The 19,672-nt window shown below is 52.4% G+C and overlaps 1 protein-coding gene across 3 annotated transcripts; it reads right to left on the reverse strand.

Annotated features, from left to right (window-relative positions):
• Positions 1-827: 827 nt before the first annotated feature.
• ZNF629 (zinc finger protein 629) lies at positions 828-9,642 on the reverse strand. 3 transcript variants are annotated; one of them, XM_036824931.1, is made up of 3 exons: positions 9,491-9,642; positions 6,879-6,986; positions 828-6,724 (listed from the first exon to the last, which is right to left on the reverse strand). In XM_036824931.1, the coding sequence occupies exons 2-3, from the start codon at positions 6,949-6,951 to the stop codon at positions 4,191-4,193; spliced, it is 2,607 nt and encodes an 868-aa protein (XP_036680826.1). In that variant the 5' UTR covers positions 6,952-6,986; positions 9,491-9,642; the 3' UTR covers positions 828-4,190. The 3 variants fall into 3 exon arrangements, with proteins under 3 accessions (XP_036680826.1, XP_036680828.1, XP_036680827.1); XM_036824933.1 differs by lacking the exon at positions 6,879-6,986; XM_036824932.1 differs by lacking the exon at positions 9,491-9,642 and having other exon boundaries at positions 828-6,743; positions 6,879-6,980.
• Between the last annotated feature and the right edge of the window lie 10,030 nt (positions 9,643-19,672).

The raw sequence follows: 19,672 nt of genomic DNA on the forward strand, positions 1-19,672 counted from the left end.
GCAAGTATTGACCTCAAGCAGCCACTCAGGGGCCATGGCCAGGTCTAGGCTCAGGAGATAGCGCTGAGGCAAGCCTGCAAGGTGGATTCAGCGGAGCAACCCCTGCCTGGCCCAGATAGTGTGGAGCCCAGGCCAGGCCCAGGCAGGCCCAGCGGTGGGGGAGGAGAGGCTTGGTTGGGTGCAGAGCTTGCTCCTGGCCATTCTGGTTTCCCTCACCACCTTGCAGTAGATCTTAGGCAAATGGCTGCCTCCTGTTAGCCTCAGCCTCTCCACACATTGGGGGCTCATGGGCTACATCCTGAGAGTGAGATGACGAGCCAGGTCTCCACCCACCTCTCCCCGGGGTCTAGGAGGCTCTGGTCCAGAGGAAGGGCTGGGCCAGGTCCAGGACCCAGGCGAACCACGGGAGGTGGCTGCCGGCTTCTGGAACTAGAATCTTAGGCACTTTGCCTTGTGGCCATCTGGGGAGGGTGCGGGTGTTGGGGCCCGAGAGGCCTCCCTGGGGCAGCACAGCTGGACCCGAGTCAGCCAGTGCCAGAGTCACCAGGCTGCCATCCAGAAGTCGGCATGTCGTGCTGCTTGGCTCTGCCACCTTCTCAACACATTTCTCCCCCTGTCTCCCAAGGGGGCAGATTTTAAAACTCCATAAACCCTCAGGCTCCCACCAGCAAGCTCTGGATGGGGATTTTAGGCCTCTGGGAAGAGGGTTGCAAGGGCGGCCTGGGGTTGGGCTGAGCTTTTGAGGTTACACATGGAAGCTGCCCTGGGAGAGGACGGGCTCTCTCAGCCGGCTCTAGGCTTGAAAGAGAAGACAGAAAACACCTGGGAAATCTTATTCCCTTTATTCTCTTCAACTAATCAACATGACCACCAGTGACACAACACTGTTATTGACACACAACACTCAAAAGTGGGGCCTCTCTTCACTCCAGGGGGACAAGTCAGGTGAGTGGGGCTTCCCTCACGGGGGCAAAGGAGTCGGGGCTGCTCACCTGAGGGGCGGGTGCCATGGAACCCACCTCTTGGTTGTGATGGTTTTGAGTTGCCCCACCATTCAGGATTCATGCCCATGCTCCCTTGTGACCTCCATATCCATAGCAGTTTCAAGTTTCAGCCTAAGCTCAGATCAGTTTCCACTCTCCCCTCTGCTTTCACCAATGACGCTGTGACCCTGTGTCGCACTCCTCCACGAGGGCACTTCTTAAGAGTCAGGCTTGCGTGGAGTTGAACGAGAGGGTTTGGCTACACTCTGCCTTCCAGACCCAGTTCTGGTGGGAAAGTGCCACGACCCCTGGGCCTTGGCCTGAGCTGGTCAGAGGGACTCTGGACACTGCCACCTCCCCCAGCCTGTTCCCTGCTTAGTTCCTCCCACGATGTAGCTTGCTCTGGGAGGAAAGTACCCAGCTAAAAGAGTTTGGGGAGGTGGGCAACGGAGAACAGGTCACACCCCAAAGGTCTCTGACTCTGCCCCCTTTCTTGCTATGAAACCCCAGACCCCAACTAATTGTGTCCACGTCATCCATTCAGTACCGGAGCCAAGACCCCTGGCCCTCACCCTACAACATGCGAGCATCCTACTACGTATGCTACACCCTAGTCCTCAGTTGGCCTTCAGTCGGCCTTTGACCACACTGACCATCTTCCCCTGGACTGACCCTGGAGCCCCAAGGGCTCTCCAGGACCCTTCTGGAGACAGAGTCCTCAGACCTGTTTCTGAGAGGATCTGCTTCTAGCTTTACAAGGGGTTTGTCTCTACAACTGAAGTTTCTTTCTTGCTGCCATCTTACAGGGAAAAAAACCTGCTTGGAGAATCGTCTCCTCTTCCTCAGTCTCAGAGGGACACCGTCTTGGTCCATGCTGTCAGTAGAGGCAGGCAGCCTTCTTCTCCCCTCTCGGTGGTGCTCTCTGACCTGGCACTTGGGTGGGGTGGGGCTTTATGCAGGTGTTAACAAGGGTCTCCCCGTAGTCATCCAAGGCCTGCCTTTTCCTTCTCCCCAGCAGGCCTCCCTTTTTCCTCCTACAGCGTTCTAGATTTCGATCTTTGAATTTGAGGGTCATCCCTTTGGGAACAGGATAGACGAAGGGTGAAGGACTTTCACCTTTTGAATTTTTAGGTAGTGGAATCAGAGGCCTCTTCCACAGGTTTGTAGGAAGCTGGGTCACCCTCTCGAGGGATGTGACTCCTCACCTGGCATCTCAGTCCTCTTACTTCAGGACCACAGTGCGTTACTGGGGCCAGCTTGGGGTCAGTGGGCACTTCCTTTGAACCCAGCACTGGACGGAGTCCTCTCCTTCTTTAAGGGTATCCAGGGTTAGGGGATGGGGTTCTCGTTACGGATGTTTCAAGAGTTTTCTCTCTTCAACCATTTTAGAAGAAAACCGTCTGTTTCCCCTGCCACACACTCGCAGTCATGTGAGCGGGTTTGGCTGGGTTAATGAAAGTATGTCACTGTGTGTGGTGTGTGAGGACTGGAGACAAGCCTGGCCAGGGGGTGTGTTTCTCATCCTTCCATTTCCCTCTGAAGGTTTCTGGCTAAGGAGGAGAGGAGCCAAGTGGGTGGAATCTGTCCCTTTGCAAGCCCACAGTCGGGCTGGGTTGTTAACAACCTCAGAGGGCTCCAGGTACCAGGGTGAGGTGGCCAGGTGGTCGGGTCTCCATATACTCTTCAGAGACCCACGGTCCAGTCTGTGGGGTGTTTGGACACCCATCACAGTGTGCAGGCTGGCTTGTCCTGCCAGCGGCCTTGCTAACAGCTCAGATGAAAGAGTGAGGTTTAAAATCAGGTTGCTGGCTAATGAAAGCTCTCTATTCTGTCAACTTGCTGTCCCTCGTTGCCACAGAGAGCCCACACATAGCTCTCTTGACTTGGAGAAGAGAAGTCTGGGGAGGATTTAACCACACACAGGCCTTGAGTCTCTGAAGGGCTTTATTCTTTGGAGGTCGACTAGCAGCGGTTCTCCCTCTCCGACTGAGGACAGAATTTGAGGAAACGGGCTGCCACTGCAGCAGGACTGGTGGCAGTTAGATTTCAGGAGAAGCCTCCTGACAGTGAGACCTGAGAACGTGGCAGGAGGGACCCTCCATCCCTGGAGGCCTCTGAGAGTAGACGTCCCCAGCTGGGCTGGGGAGAGGGGAGTCCTGCCTGCTTTGGGGGTGGGGGGAACCCTGATGGCCTGAGCTGGGATCTGCTTGTACTTGCAGTTTAACAAGCTCCTGGAGACAGGGAAGACTGGGCAGCCTGGAGTTTGTTGGGTTCCATCGGAACAGTTTCTCCACCTTGGTCTGCTTTCCTCAAAGCACTCTAACAAGCCCCCTACTCTTCCTCCCTAATTTTTCTGGTCTCCTTATACTTAAAGCTTTTATGCACCCCAAACTTCAGCCTTTAAAAAGGCTGGATATTTTTTTCTTCCCCATTTTTGGGTTCTTTCTGATTAGGAATTCCATGGGCCTCTTCCTTTCACACACACAATCATCTAAGACTGCCCTCGTACCCCAAGGAGCCCCCAGTGTCCTGAGCTACACCTTCTCTTCCTAGTTCCTGGGTCATTTCTCCTCTGTGGATCTGAGGGCTCCTCATCACTTATTTTTCTCCTCTGTTTTCTTCCTTTTCTGGTTCCACCCCATTCCCGCGCTCCTCCCGAGACGAGCAGTTTCCTCAGTGTAATTGTCCACGGCTCTGGGAGAGAGGTTCCCTCCCATACTCCAAGGGGAGAGAATGCTGTGGAGCAAGTTCATGGGAGGTTCTTCTACACCTTCTAAGGGTCACTCCTCCCAAGTCAACGCCATTGTCATATTCCCTGCACTTCCTTGACCCTATAGTTTCACAAGGATTTCAATACAGTTTTATAGGGTTGTCTAGAGACATATTGGGACCTCTTCCTACAATTAATAGGGCTTTTATCCACTATGGTTTATAGGGTTTTTCTGCTACAGACTTAAAGGGCTTTTTTTTCCTACGTATTTATAGGGTTTCTAACCCAACAGTTTTTCTCTACTGCCTTATAAGTGGTTCCCACCAACAATTTTAAAGGGTTTCTCATCACTGATGTAAAAGCACTATTTTTACCCACCATTCTTTATCCTCTGCCTCTCTACAATCTGATAGAGTTTTCCTCCTTTCCCCACATAATTTTTGGGGAGATCCAGTGTTCCTCTCAGGAGAGAGAGGCCCCTGGTCTCCAGACCCATTTCACAGGGTGACCCCTGGGTGGCAGCTCCTATGGAGGAGGAGGGCTGCGACTTCTGTGAAGCCGTCTCCACACTCGGGGCACAAATAGGGCTTTTCTTCCAAAAGGGTTTTGGGGCTTCCGCCTTCCCCATGGCTGCTGCTCTCTGTGGGGACGGGGGCTTCCTCCTCACTTTCCTGGCTTGTGGACAGGGTGCCTGGCTCTGGGAGGGGGTCCTCAGGTTTGGGGGACTTTTCTTGGCTATGGGTCTCCTGGTGCCGGATGAGGGCTAGGCGATCGAGGAAGGAGGCCCCACAATCTGAGCAGCTGTAGGGTCTGGCCCCCAGCGGGCTCCTGAGGTGCTCCAGGAGGACCGAAGAGCTCTTCCCCAGCTCCGGACTCTTCTGGGGTTTCCCGCCGGCGTGGACTTTCTGGTGCAGCAGCAGCTCGGAGCTGAGGCCAAAGCTTTTTTTGCATTCGGGGCATTTAAAGGGCTTTCCACTTAGGAAGGGACTGGGCCCTGCCCCTTCCCCTAGGCCAATCCTATAATCAGGAAAGAGAAAGGGCTTTTCGTTGCCGTGGGTGAGCTGATGCTGGAGGAGCACAGCGCGATCCAGAAAGCTTTCTCCACAGTGGGAACAGATATAGGACTTGGAGGACAGCAGACCCAGCCTTTGGCTGAAGCTCTCCTGCCCATCAGGCATTTTAAAGGGCTGTCCTGGGGGGTCAGCTCTGCCCTCCGCAGCACCTGGATAGGAATTTCCTCCAAAAGGGAGCCTGGGGGGTCGAAACTGAGGCGGCTTGGGGGCGGGGTGTGCAGGGAGGCCATCTGAATTTTTGTAGGGGTTTTCTCCAATATGGATCCTCTGATGCTGCATGAAAATGCCCTCGTCATTGAACCCCTTTCCGCAGACGAGACACTTGTGTGGTTTGGCTCCGGGGGGTGGGGTCAGCAGGGCAGGGTCCCCGAGCCCCAGGAGGCTGTCGCCCTGAGCCCTTCGGGCGGGGGTCTTGCCCCTTTCATGGATCACCCGATGCTGCTCCAGCTCGTGCGCCTCCAAGAAGGCCTTCCCGCAGTCGGAGCACACGAAGAGGTTCTCATCCATGTGGGTGCGCACGTGCGTAATGAGGTTCGAGCTCTGGCTGAAGCTCTTGCCGCACTCGGGGCACTTGTAGGGCTTCTCGCCCGTGTGCGTGCGCCGGTGCTGGATGAGGTGGGAGCTGCGGATGAAGCTCTTGCCGCAATCGGAGCACTTGTAGGGCTTCTCGCCGGTGTGGATGCGCTGGTGGCGGATGAGGGTGGAGCTCATGATGAAGCTCTTGCCGCAGTCGGCACAGATGTAGGGCCGCTCGCCGCGGTGGATGCGCTGGTGATTGATGAGGTTGGAGCTGACGCTGAAGCTCTTGCCGCACTCGGGGCACTTGTAGGGCCGCTCGCCCGTGTGCGTGCGCTGGTGCCGCAGCAGCGTGGCGCTCAGCGTGAAGGTCTTGCCGCACACCGGGCACTTGAACGGGTCCTCGCGCAGGTGAGTCCGCTGGTGCTTGATGAGGGTGGAGCTGTGGCCGAAGCTCTTGCCGCACTCCAGGCACTCGTAGGGCTTCTCTCCGGTGTGCGTGCGCTGGTGCTGGGTCAGCTCCGAGCTCTGGATGAAGCTCTTGCCGCACTCGGTGCAGCGGTACGGCTTCTCGCCGGCGTGGATCTTCTGGTGCTTGAGGAGGTTGTGGTTCTGGCCGAAGCGCTTGCCGCACTCGGGGCACTTGTAGGGCTTCTCGCCCGTGTGGGTGGCCTGGTGCTGGATGAGGTCCGAGCTGCGGTAGAAAGCCCGCCGGCACTCGCCGCACTTGTACGGCTTCTCGCCCGTGTGAGAGCGCTGGTGCTTGATGAGGTTGGTGCTCTGGGTGAAGGCTTTCTCGCACTCGGTGCACTTGTAGGGCTTCTCGCCCGTGTGCGTGCGCTGGTGCTGCACCAGGTTGGAGCTCCAGCTGAAGCACTTGCCGCAGTCGGGGCACTTGTAAGGCTTCTCGCCCGTGTGCGTGCGCTGGTGCTGCACCAGGTGTGAGCTCTGCGTGAAGCTCTTGCCGCACTCGGAGCAGGTGTTGGGCCGCTCGCCTGTGTGGATGCGCTGGTGCCGCAGCAGCTTGGACCACTGGCTGAAGCTCTTGCCGCACTCGTTGCAGATGTAGGGCTTCTCGGCCCCGGAAGGGCGGCCTTGCACCAGCTCCCGCAGGCTGGGCTCGTTGGCCGGGACCACCGGGGGGCTGTTCCAGGTGGTCAGAGTCCCCCACTGCCAACTGGCCTCACAGGCCTTGGTCCAGTCAGACGGAGTCGGGACTACCTCGGGGGTGGGGGGGTCCAGAGGGGTCTGGTGGTCTGAGGGGTTGGAGTGACCCAGCGGGGCCGGGGGGTCCTGGGGGACTGAGGGATCCTGGGAGGGTGTCTCCAGGGGCATCTCTGGTGGGTCCTTGAATTCTGGACTCTGAGTTGGATCTCCCAAGATGACCTCCTCCCCAGAACTTTCCTGCTGAGGGCTCTCCTCTTCGTTCCCACTGTCGGCACCTACAGAGAGAAAGGGAGTCTCCAGCCCCCATTTCCTTTCAGAACACGGGCCGAGCGTCACTTCCCTCCCCTGGGTTTCCCCCAGAGTCTGCGCCCCTCCCTGAACTGGGGCCACTGTCTTGTCAGGACCGCAGTCCCTTCTTGTGTCCCTCACCTCGATGAGCATCGTCGGGGCTCAGCTCAGGACCCTGCAGATCAGGGCCCCACAGCGCTGCCTCGGGCTCCATCCCAGAACTCAGGACTGCCCAGTGCTCCAGGGACCCTGGGGAGGGGAGGGGAGAGAGCACACCATGGGAGCTGACCTCCCGCCTTCCTTTACTCCCCCAGCCCCACTTCCCCACCTGCCCACCCTCCAGCCCCTATTTCTCCTGATCTGAACTGCAGTCTCCTACCTCCCCATTTTTCTGGGCATCAGTTCTCACCGCGCCCACCCCCCCCCCCCCCCCCCCGCCCCCGCAGGCCAGATTCCTGCTCCAGATCTTCAGATCACAACTAAGCAAGTAGGTGAATTTAAGAGTGTAATTAAAAGCTCATCAGTCATAACCCTTTGAACCCAGACTGGGGGCTGGGGAGGTATTATCTGACACCCACAGGGGAAGCAGGCTCTCACCCTACCCCTCTGATGCCCAGAGGCTGGGAAACCTGTTATTTTGCTAATCAGAGGAAGTTCATTAAAGACTCTAATTTTCCTCCTTAATGGGGCTGCTAATTGGGACCAATAAACTTTCCTTATGAGCCCCATAGACAATGAAGACTGCCTGGAACACTTAAAGAGTTAAAAAAAGAAAGTAACCACCCTGATTTCCCTGAGGGGACAGGGCCCTCCAAAAGACTGGGGCACTTTCCCGTTATCCAAGCACAGAAAGAAGGTCGAAGCTCGGGCCAGAGGTAGGGAGAGGGGGCAGTTTAAAGCCATCGGGGGCTTCTGCAGGAACTACCTTGAGAGGGAATTGGAAAGGAAAAGAGAGACGGGATGAGTGTGTGGAGACCACCTGGCAGCTGACAGCTAGCTGACACAGTGCCTGCTGTGCTGTCCTCATTGTCTCACCCGATCCTCCCCACAGTCCTGTGAGGAGACCCAGGAACCAGGCTGTCCATTTTCCAGATGAGGAAATCAATGCCCAGGGAGATTTCTCCAAGGTCACAGGCTGGGAAGTGGCAGAGCTAAGACCAGATATGCCAGGCTGTGTGTCTGGCTTGTCGCAGCCTCTAAGAGAGGGAAATGACCTTGAAAGTCATGTGAAACTCATAAACGTGGGCAGCTGGGGAAAGAAGCTCAGACAGAGCCTGCTGGCCATGGGAACGGGATGGAGAAATTCCTGGGATCAAGAGGTTTCCCTGGCTGTAAAAGGAGGGGTTGGATCCTGACAATCTGTAGCTGTGAACTCGAAACAGAGTACTGCCCCACTGAAGCCTTCCACTACCACTCCCATCCTGGTACCCCTTCTTCTAATCCATCTTTTGTTACTGCTGTATCCCATCCCTAACACGTAATAAGTGCTCAGTAAATTTTGAATGAACGAAAGATGAATGAATGAGATGCCCCTTGCTCCTAGAAAACCTGTTTGGTCCAATGCCTTTAAAGGGGATGGCAGCAGAGGAGCAGGAGTTCAGAGTAAAACATAGGCAGCTGTCACTTCAGAGACAGTGATATGATTCCATGATGAGGGAACAGGGCCACAGGAGCTAAGTGCTAGGAGGAGAACTCCCCACAAAGTTTAGACCCTTAAGAGAGACCCTGGGGAGGGCCTGGGCTTTGAGTGGCCATGTGGGATGACCACTGTGTGTATGAGGGCGGTGGTGCAAGGACTTGTGAGAAGGCAGCAGCGTGGTGACCAAAGTGAAGCAGGAGCTAGCTGAAGCCTGCCAAACAGCAGTAGGAGAGACAGGACTTAGATGTTAGGAAGTAAATGAATTTCTTCATCTCCGCAGCTCCTTAGGCTATGAGAATCCCCCACCCCCATCTGTAAGTGTCTTTGGGAAGGTGGAAGCAGGGACTTCTGCCAAGCTGGGGGCTGCCTGACTATGTTGAAGAGGCCTGCTGTGTTTGCTGAGGACAGGTAAGAATTTATGTACCATGATCGTCTCTCGAGAAATTCAAACTCAGCGGTCCAGGGTAGAAGGGAAGGGGTTAATAACAAGGCCGACATGGAGTATGAAAGTGGGGAGACCGAGGGAGGCAAGAAGTGCTTGGGCCTGCAGCGGCCTCGACCTCAGGACAGCCCCACTGCGGAGGGAGGGAGGGAGGGAGGGAGGGAAGGAGAGGAGGAGGCTGCCTCACAGAGAGGTGTGGAGAGCGGCCCAGGGTGACCCTGACATGGAGGCAGCCGCGGGAATACAGCCACCCTGGCCCCGGCCCCCCGACGCCCACACCAGCCCGGACCCTGGACTTCTGCTCCAGCCGGTCCCCACGACCCTCCTTCCGGCTCCCAACCCCGAGCCTGGCATCCTCCCCTCCCCCGCCCGGGGCACCCAGGATTCCCGGCTCTCCCGCGGCGCCCCGGCCCCCGGCCCGCCAGGCCGAATTCCCTCTTCCCAGAATGCTCACGCCCTCCCCTCCCCCACAGCCAGACCCTCGCGCTCTTCCCAGAATCCTCGGCCCTCACGGCCCCTTCCCGGCCCCCACCCCTAACCCGGGCGGCCCGGGGGCGGGGGAGGGGGCTCAGTCCCGCGCCCGGCCCCTGCCTCTCGCGCCCCATTGTTCCCCGGCGGCCGTCCCGGGCCCTCCGGGCCAACCCCCCGGGAACCCAGGCGCCCCCAACTCACGGCTCTGGGGTCTGGGAAAGGCCGGAAGGCAGAATCCAGCCCCAGGGGACTTAACCCCTTGAATGCCCTGCCTCGGGGGGCGGGCTAGATGCCGAGGACTCTGGGGTCCTTCTCAAGGGGTGATCCCAGGCTGAGGACCCGGGGACCAGTTCAGGGTGACTGGGACGGAGCAGGAAGTGACCCCAGCTTCCCGGGCCCCTCTAGCCTGGAGTCAGAGCATCAGCTCTATGGGATTTAACCCTTTGCCTCCCACAGCCTGGGAGAAAAAGAGGACGGGGAAGCAGGGAGGTGGCCGAGACGACGCCCCTCTCTCCGTCTCCAGTGGAAGCCAGTTCTCGGGGGAACCCAGATACCAGTGAGGGGCTCCGGATTTCTGGCCACCCTCCATTTCACAGGGGCTCCGCCTGCCGCTCCCAGAAAGCCCTATCTCAGATTTGTTGGCTGCTGGTCTCCGGGGCCTGCCTTTGTTGGGACTCAGACCCAGGCATGGGTCCTGGATGCCTGGATTGTGGGGTGGGAGCCAGGGCTAGCAGGACAGACCTGGAGACGGAACATCCTACAGACCAAAAATGGCTTAGGTGAAATAAGAAGTCACAGCAACAAGCATTTGGGCTGAGGGGACCAGCGCAGCCAGGAGAGATTTGTGGCAGCCTGTGTCCCTAGCCCCAGCCTCACTGGGACGTGTGTGCTGGCCCCTCTTCCCCAGTTAGCTCCCTTCAGAGGAGGAAACTGAGGCCCCGCGGTGGCAGGAGGGAGGAGGGCAAGAACGTTTCCCAGTAGCTCCAGTGGCACCCAGCTCAGAGCAAGAGGGAAACCCTGGTGGCCTCAAGTCCAGGTTTTCTAGGCCCCCAATTTTTATAGCCTTTTTCTCTTTTCCTCCTCACCACAATCAGTGATTATCCCCATTTTACAGGAGAGGAAACTAAGGTGTGAGAAGTGAGGGAACGTGCTTAAGACCATGCCATTATTTCAGTTTAACACATTGGTATATGGAAGCCTGTTATTTCTGGGCACTGTGGGGAACATAACGGCAGGGAGACCTCAGAGCTGAACAAAAATTGGGCTCTCTACCCTCAAGAACTCAAGGGGTTTGATTGTGTGTGTTTGTGTGTGTGTGTGATAAACACAAAGGAATTACAAATCACATTCACAGAGAGAATGTGAAAAGGGCTATCTGTCCAGAGATGTGAGGGAGTGAGGGGAGGAACAAACTGTCAGAAATTACTAAGGGCACGCAACTCCTCTGGGCCTACATCTGCGGTTTAGAGAGTGTGACCGGCCGAAGAGGCCCTGCTGGCCCTGCCTCTGCTCCTTATCAGAGCTGTCTCCTTCCACCTTCCCTAGCAGGCATATCTCCATCTTATCCTTGGCTTCTGTCACCTTTGACACCTCAGTCTCGCCTCAGGGCCTTTGCTCCTCCTGGTCCCCCTTCCCCTGCTCTGTTTCTCGAAGCATGTATCACCTCTGGCACTGCCTTCCCCTCCCGCACACACAGGGGTTAAGATCAGCTCCATCAGGGCAGGGGCCTGGCCTCTTGTAATCACTGCTGTCTCCACTGGACCTAGAACAGTAACTGGCAGGTAGTAGGTGCTCAGTGCGTGGAATGAAGTCATCCTCCTGCCTCTTCCATCTGTTTCTGTATTAATCCCTAGGCTGGACAGATGGGGCAGAGTTGGGCAGAGCCTCCACTGCACAATCACATTCGTTCCCAGACATCCCCACTCTCCCCTTTGCTCTGAGGGACAGGTGAGAAGGAGGCCGACTTGGGATCAGAGAGGCTTGTGGGCAGATCCGGCCCTCAGGGCTCTCTTCTGCCCTCCCAGGGCTGCAAAAGCCTGACCTGGCCCTGGGGCAGTAAGTCAACAGGAAAGCTGTACCCTGGAGGCTCACAGAAGAGTTGAATTTGGCCTACAAGGTTTTGGGGTTTTTTTTAAACTGAATTAATTGCCACATTTAAAAATTGGTACATTTCATATAAAAATTCAAATCTTGGAAAATCCAAAGATGTGGCAACATCACCCAAATTTTCACATGGCAACAGCTGGCTGGGCGGTAGCTTCCTTCTTTAGAGAGGCACTGGCTTTCCAGTTTGTCACAGTACTTGTCACTCCTCTTGTGTTCCCCAACCGTGAGGCTGAAAGGTGGTTTCAGTATATTAATCATCTTTCACTGTTGATGCTCCAGCACCCACTTAACTGTAGCTATTGATTCTGTACCCCTTGATCTGTGTCTACCAGGTTCAGGGTAATAAATAGGAGGATGATGTCTGCTGACGTAGTTCCTTTGATTATTCACTACGTGCTGGGCACTGTTCCAAGGGTTTACGTGTAGTAACTCCATGAACCTTCAAAAGAGGTCATGAAACCAATATAATTATTATTTGAGGATAGAGTAAGTCACTTGTACACAGCTTACTAGTGACAGAGATGGATTCAAACCCAGGCATGCTGACTTCAGAACCATCAGGGCTCAGGTTGGCTGCGTGTGTATGTGTGTCTGTGTGTGTGTCTGTGTCTGTGTGTGTATGTGTTTCTGGGACCACAGGGTAAGCCTCTCAGCCCCGCCATTCTCTCCTCATCTTGCTCCAGAAGCTGGAGAGAGGAATCGGGAAGGGCAGGGCACTCTGGGTGGGCCAAGCCATTTTCCAGAAAGTTTCCTGTCCTGCTTCTAGGGAGGCAAAGGGCACTCTGACTATAGACGACAGTGTGCTGTCCTGTTGCCTATAGTCAGCTGGCACAGTGGCCATGAAGGAGACCCTCCTGGCAGGGGGATTCCTGGAAGGATGAGGATTGGATTGACTCCCCGCCTTTCATGGACAACCCACCGCCATGTTCTTCTTGGTCACAGCTCACGAGCCTCCCACATGGCCCCTTAATACAGGGCCTTGTGCCCCGAGGCCCAGGTTGCTTTGAGAGCAGTGAGGTCCTGAGGTAGATCCTGATCCAAACCCTGCTCCATCCTCACTGCCAGTATGATCTTGAGCAACTCACTTTGCCTCTTGGAGATTTAACTTCCTCTTCTTTGGAAAGAGGATGAGCCTTGGTTTCCAAGGGACGGGAGGGTTAAATGAGATGATGCAAGAATTTGGAGCTGACCAGCTCTAGCCAGGTCTGCCTCAGTCTTCCTCATCAGAGGGTACAGCCCTCAGCCTGGTGGGCAGGAGAGCCAGGAGTCTGGAAACCATGTCCTGAGTAATCTGGGAGGACTTGGGGCCACGACTAGACACTCCAATCCCCTGCTCTATGGATGGGGACGCTCTCAGGGCAGGATGCAAGGACTGGGAAGGTGAAGCCGGAGGAGGCCACTCACCTCACCACCCCAGGCACCTTGTCACCAGGACAGCTGTCTAACCACAGGCAGAAAGGCTGCCAGACGCTGCCACCAGGAACAGATGGGGCCTTCTTCCCCGGAGATGTGCATGCCCACAGGGAATATTGGGAGCTGCTATTCAGGAATGTGGTCCTCAAATGTGGGACAAGAGCTGGGTCTGGGGACCTGGGAGGTCCCTTCCATCTCTGAGAGTCTGAGATTCCAGACGCAGGAACTGCTCAAGATCCAAAGGTGGCTCCTAAGCCTTGTCACAACAAGTCCTTCCCTCCTGGTGCCTCCCGACCACCGTGTCCCCTAAGGCTCAGAACCAAGTCCTTCCTTTACATTCTCTTCCTCAGAAATCTCCTGTTGCATGTGGTCAGTTCCAAATCCTCAGCTGTTAGCTGCCCAGCTCTGCCCCGTCCTCAAAGCCTTAGCTCTTTCTCTCCATTTGCTGAACAGACCCGTCCACTTCGCCCTCATCCCAGATTCACCGGCTTCTTTTCCCTACACAATACCAACCCTGGGGGGTGCCATCTTCTGTACCCCTTAGCCAGTAGGTCCTCAGGCCTATGGCACCCCTGCTGAGTCCATCCACCTCTTCCATCCCCCTGCCCCAGGCCACTGCAGCCCCCTGGTTCTCATTCCTGAATTACCACAGTGACTTTCCAGGCGGCTGTCCTGCTTCCAGTGTCCTTCACTTCTCCCCGCCCATCTGGTGCCCATGGGTCTCCCCAAAGGCACTGCAGTGTTTGCCCTCAGAATGACTCCATGGTCCTCATTCTCAACAGAGATGGTTTGTTTTTTTTAATTTTTGGAAATTACAGAACTTTTCTATTTTTATAAAGTTAAAATAACTTTGAGGGCTTCCCTGGTGGCGCAGTGGTTGAGAATCTGCCTGCCAATGCAGGGGACACGGGTTCGAGCCCTGGTCTGGGAAGATCCCACATGCCGCGGAGCGACTAGGCCCGTGAGCCACAATTGCTGAGCCTGTGCGTCTGGACCCTGTGCTCCGCAACAAGAGAGGCCGCGATAGTGAGAGGCCCGCGCACCGCGATGAAGAGTGGCCCCCACTTGCCACAACTAGAGAAAGCACTCACACAGAAATGAAGACCCAACACAGCCATAAATAGATAAATAAAATAAATAAAATTAAAAAAAAAAAAAAACTTTGATTAAGCTACTGAAGACCACATATATCATTGCATAAATAAAATTAACTTATATATTAAGTAAATGTGTATATTATATATATGTGTATATTATATATATATATATATATATATATATATATATATATATATATATATATATATAATACAAATGAAGAGAAACGAAATCTTTGTATACTGTGTTGAAACCAAATATTTGCATTAAGGTATGATCTGAACTAACTCTAGTCGCTAAGCTTTCAGGGCCTCAGTTACCACCTCTGCAAAATGACATGGTCGCTCAGATGTTCTCCAACCGCAAGAGTCCGACTCTGTGAATAACTTTTGTGTATATCTTGACTATTCTGGGGAGTTTGCATAAGTATCTGGAAGTAGTTGCTTCTGGGGAGGAGAACTGAGAATCTCAAGTAAGAGCAAGATTTAGCTTTGTAATCTTTTGTTCTGTTTGATGATTTCCAATTTAGAGAAAAAAAAAAAACAAGCACTTTTTGAATGGCAAATATTTAGAGTATAAGGTTAGGAGTGGAGATTGTGGGATTCAAAAACAAGTTGATTTCCTTTTCAGGTTTGTACTAATCCAAGTCAGATTAAGTCGATTCAACTGATTTCCTACCCATATGTGACGCATGGACTAACCTTCTGGAGAGGTTCCCGTCAGCCCTGGGAACAAATGCTCTACTGGGGCCTAAGCAAGGGAAAGGAGGCTGAAGACAGATGGAGGAGAGTATTATATTGTCACACACATTAAAATGCTTTTAAAAAAATCGGGAAGCTCTCAAAAGCTTGAAGCCTGATTCCACCATTGACATCCCTCAAGGAACCTAGAACTGTTCCTGTAGAACAGTGAAGTTCAAACCCCTGGAGGGCCTGGCCCTATCCTAACACAGCCTTTCTGCCTCCCTCACAGGTAATCCCCACCCAAGGGCTCCACCCCACCCATCCCCTGACAGAGTAAGGGCTGTCCTGCTTCTGGGCCTTTCACCAAGCCCTGACTCCCTCCCCCTCCTCTAAAGCGCTTCCCCTCCTCCTGTCCACTTAGCTGAGTCTGGTCTGTCTGCAGGGTCCTGATCAAATACCAGCCAACTTAAATCTAGGCCCTGATAGTGGCTCACATTGAGTAAGCATTTTACAACTTACACTTTCATTCACATGAAGGCATTTGTTTCTACTGATACCTTTGAGAGGCAAGTATTATCATCCTCTTTTTACTCACAAGGGAATGGGACTTCAAACAAGTCAGATAACATGTTCTAGGCCACAGATCAACTGTGAAATCTTGGGATCTGGGGGTCTTGGATTTCCCAGCTTTAAGACTGGGGCTTCTCTCCTTTGAAATCCAGCTAAATCCTACCTCTTCCTTCCCTGACTACAGTGTCTCCTAGATAACTGCCCTCACCTTTGTCTGGGTCTGACCTCAGGGATTCCTAAGTTCTACTTAACATCTTTGCCACATCTGGGTACCCACTGTACTATTATTTATTTGATATTTTTCCTTCAATTTGACTCATTTTTCTTTTTCTTTTTTTGGCCACAGTGAGCGGCTTGCGGGCTCTTAGCTCCCCGACCAGGGATCAAACCCAGGCCCCCTGCCGTGGAAGCACAGAGTCCTAACCACTGGACCACCAGGGAATTCCCTGACTGATGCCTTCTGACTGCTGAGAGGTTCTTGTTTTGCTTTGTAGGTCTGTTTATTTCCAAATACAGGTTCATAAGCAGAACTATGAAGTCAAAGATACGCAGCCTTTCTCTAAGATTTATGGCCTCAGATATTAAAACGACCCCTTTAAGTTGGTACCATAAGGGAGATGAGGGAATCTGGCAGTTGTGTTTGTTTCTTTATTTGTACCTTGCTTGGTTTCAACAAAGACTTGAAGCATTGCAACAGGTGCCTGGCAGCTAGTAAGCCTCACAGCCGCTAAAACGCTGGCCATAATTACTGACAGTAGCAGTAGTAGAGTATCACGATCAAGATAAAAAATAAAATGGCAAAGGGAAAATAAGGGGTGAAATGATAACATGAATCCAGGGTTGGTATACAATACATATATATAAAGCTCTGTTTGCAACTACTAAAAGTGGGTTACAGATTTGCTGAGCTTTCTAGAGGCCCAAGCAAATACTGGTTACAAAACTCACGTGAGGTTTGGGAGAAAGTTCTCCTGTGAGTCCTCATCAAGATGACATTTTGAGATGCCAAGGGCCATGTCTTCAACCCATCCCCTAATTCTGGATCCAGTCCAACACAGAGACAGATGGCAAACAAAGCCCCGACGGGGCATGATAAGCAGCATGGCTGCCATAACTTCAGCCGGTTTTAAAGACACTATTACAAATTACACATCCCAGTCATAATCCCAATAAGGGGATTAACTACAACATGCGTCTTTAGGCTTTCTGGGGTTGGTAGATTAGATACACAGTATCTCTTCCTTGTCATCTCCAGGGGCCATTCACAAAGAATGAAACATGGTGGCCCTAGAAATACCCAACTGATAAGAAGATGGTTTTGTTTCAAGCTTTAAGGGGGATAGTATTTGGAGGTTTTGTTTGTCTGGTTTTTCACCCTTGAGATCTGATCACTAGATTTGGAGAAAGACTGCCTTTTACAGGGGCAGTCAAGCTGCTCTGGCTTACAGCTGTTCTATCTCCGGATCATCTGTCCAGCTTTCTTCCCCTTTTCTCAGATGTCTAGGGCCTATAACCTCAGAGGGCTCAGGTTTGACCTCCTTCCTTCCGTTTTAACTAATATCTTTTTTTTTTTTTCCAGCCACACTGTGCAGCTTGTGGGATCTTAGTTCCCGGACCAGGGATTGAACCCAGGCCCACGGCAGTGAAAGCCCCAAGTCCTAACCACTGGACCGCCAGGGAACTCCCACTGATATCTTTTGTGCCAAGCATTTTCCATGAGTTATTTTAGTTTTTGCCATAACTCTGGCACATGGCTATTACTGTCCCTATTTTATGCTGAAGAAGTAGAAGTTCAGAGATATATGAAGTAGCTTGCCCAAGGTCACCCTGTTAGGTAAAAGCTGTGATTACTGCAGTCTGATAGGACTCACTGTCCTTCCTCTTCCCTACACCATGCCATTGTACTCACAAATCATCCATTTGATGGTCTGGTTTAGAATTCCAGCTGAGTTAAACATCAAGATTCCTGGCCGTTGGTTTGTGTTACTGATATCTTTCCCCTTTTTTGAAAATCGTGATTTCATTTGTCTGTCTTTTGTACCTCTTCTCCAAGGAGTCAGGTGGCTTAGAGCTCATTGGCAAATTTTCTCATTCTCTTCGTCCAAGTCAGATCAGATGTGACTTAGTTCAAAGCAGCATGATGCTTTCTTAAAATCTCACACCTCCAATGTCAGGTTTCAATTTTCTCTCACCAGTGTTGGTTATAAAACAAACCTCAGGGACTTCCCTGGTGGCACAGTGGTTAAGAATCCGCCTGCCAATGCAGAGGACATAGGTTCGATCCCTGGTCCAGGAAGATCCTACATGCCGCGGAGCAACTAAGCCCGTGAGCCACAACTACTGAGCCTGCATGCCACAACTACTGAAGCCTGCTCACCTAGAGCCCGTGCTCCACGACAAGAGAAGCCACCGCAATGAGAAGCATGTGCACTGCAACGAAGACTAGACCCTGCTCGCTGCAACTAGAGAAAGCCCGCGCGCAGCAACAAAGGCCCAACACAGCCAAAAATAAATAAATAAAATAAATAAATTTATGAAAAAAAACCCTTGTAATGCAAATAAAAACAACCATGAAACACTGTTTTTAACCTAAGAAGTTATCAAATATAAATAGTCTGATTATGTACTTTGTGGAGAAACAGACACTCTCAAACATGATTAATAGGAGGATACATCTGCACTGCCTCTTTGGAGGAAGGAAAAATTTGCTACACTGATCAAAATTCAAAATGCCCACACCCTTTGACCCAACAATTCCATTTCTAGATCCTACAGGCTTGGTGACACGTGCACACAAAGATGTATGCACAATCATACGCACTGAAATGTTGTTTTTATAGCAAAAGACTGTGAATAACCTACATGTCCACCCATAGGGGAACAGATTAAATAAATTATGGTGTATCCATATAATGGTATACTCAGCAGCTGTGAAAATAAATGAACTAGTTATGTACAAACTGACTCAAAACATTCTCCAAAATATGTTGCTATGTGAGGGCTTCCCTGGTGGCGCAGTGGTTGAGAATCCGCCTACCAGTGCAGGGGACAGGGGTTTGATCCCTGGTCCAGGAAGATCCCGTATGCTGCGGAGCAGCTAAGCCCATGCGCCACAACTACTGAGCCCACGTGCCACTACTACTGAAGCCCACACGCCTAGAGCCTGTGCTCTGCAACAAGAGAAGCCACTGCAATGAGAAGCCCACGAACCGCAACGAAGAGTAGCCCCTACTCGCCGCAACCAGAGAAAAAAGCCCGCGCACAGCAACGAAGACTCGATGCAGCCAGAAACAATAAATAAATAAAATTTAAAAATTTATTTAAAAAAAATGTTGCTATGTGAAAAAAGCCAGGGGAAAAGCAAGTATCTACAGTGTGCTATCATTTTTATGTTTTTCTACAAGGAGATGCTTGCATACGCATAAAGTATCTCTAGAAAGATACATAAGAAATTGGTAACATGCTCACCTCAGCAGATGTTGGTAGGGGATGGGGCAGTCAGAGGCAGGAGGCCGGCTGGCTTTGCACTTTTATCTTTTTATACCATTTGAATGTTTTTCAAAATATAAAAAGAAGTGAAAAGGAAAAATGTAAAAGAAATCTTATTAGAAAACATCTGCCCTGTATTGTATGGACATGGTTTTCCTTACTGGAGAAAGTGTGTATGGTCTTTGTACCAGTGTGGCCTCACGCTCCTTTTCCTGCCTTGGGTATGTTAAATGAGATATTCGTGTCCTAAGCAGTCCTGACTAAACCATTAACTTGTGGAGTGATCCTGGGAAAGCCCCACACTTTCTCGCAGAAGCGACAGGATGGACAATGTCTAGCTGTCTCAAAGCTTCAACCAGGCAGAGGGAGCAGCGTGGCTAAGGACATGGGGAGGCGGAGGGGAAGAAAGTTGGTGCCCACCAACTCCTGTTCCTCATCTCCCATTGCCTCTCACCCCTTTCACTCACAGCTTCCAGGCCCACCCTCTCCTGGGCTGCTCTCCTGCATGCCTGTCTAGTTGCTAAATCCCTAGAGCATGAAAGGAAGAAAGAACAGGCCGCCCACGTTCTCCAGGCTTCCACCACTCTAAGGGACCTTTAGTAGTACTAAGTGCTAGAGCCCAGTGAAAACTGCCGCAGAGGGACCCTGAGGAGTTGAAGCAGGAAGAAAATGGCCAGTCAGACTGGCCCCTGAGGTTTCCACAGGGTGTGTGAAAAGGTCGGCTGGATGGTAATCGTTTTTGCACATAAAAACATGGTTTTAATTTATCCTTAAAATGTATGCTCAATGCCTTTCTTTCTTTGGACGTCTACAACTTGCTTTTTTTTTCTCCTATTTTTTGGCCGCACCGCATGGCATGTGGGATCTCAGTTCCGGCACCAGGAATCGAACAGTACCCCCTGCAGTGGACCTCCAGGGGAATCCGCGCAACTTGCTTCTTTCTAAGGTCACAAGATCCTTTTCTTTAGGCAAGGATGGTGTCCATCCTGGGGCAGTACCCTTCATTATTGACTTTTGTCCTGTC

This window comes from Balaenoptera musculus, chromosome 15 (assembly GCF_009873245.2).
Source record: "Balaenoptera musculus isolate JJ_BM4_2016_0621 chromosome 15, mBalMus1.pri.v3, whole genome shotgun sequence".
Lineage (NCBI taxonomy): Eukaryota > Metazoa > Chordata > Mammalia > Artiodactyla > Balaenopteridae > Balaenoptera > Balaenoptera musculus.

Bases quoted from the DNA above. Each gene is read 5' to 3' on its own strand.
- ZNF629 (XM_036824931.1), bottom strand. From the start codon at position 6,951: ATGGAGCCCGAGGCAGCGCTGTGGGGCCCTGATCTGCAGGGTCCTGAG. The intron at 6,725-6,878 runs GTGAGGGACACA...TTCTCTCTGTAG, and splicing joins CCCCGACGATGCTCATCGAG to GTGCCGACAGTGGGAACGAA.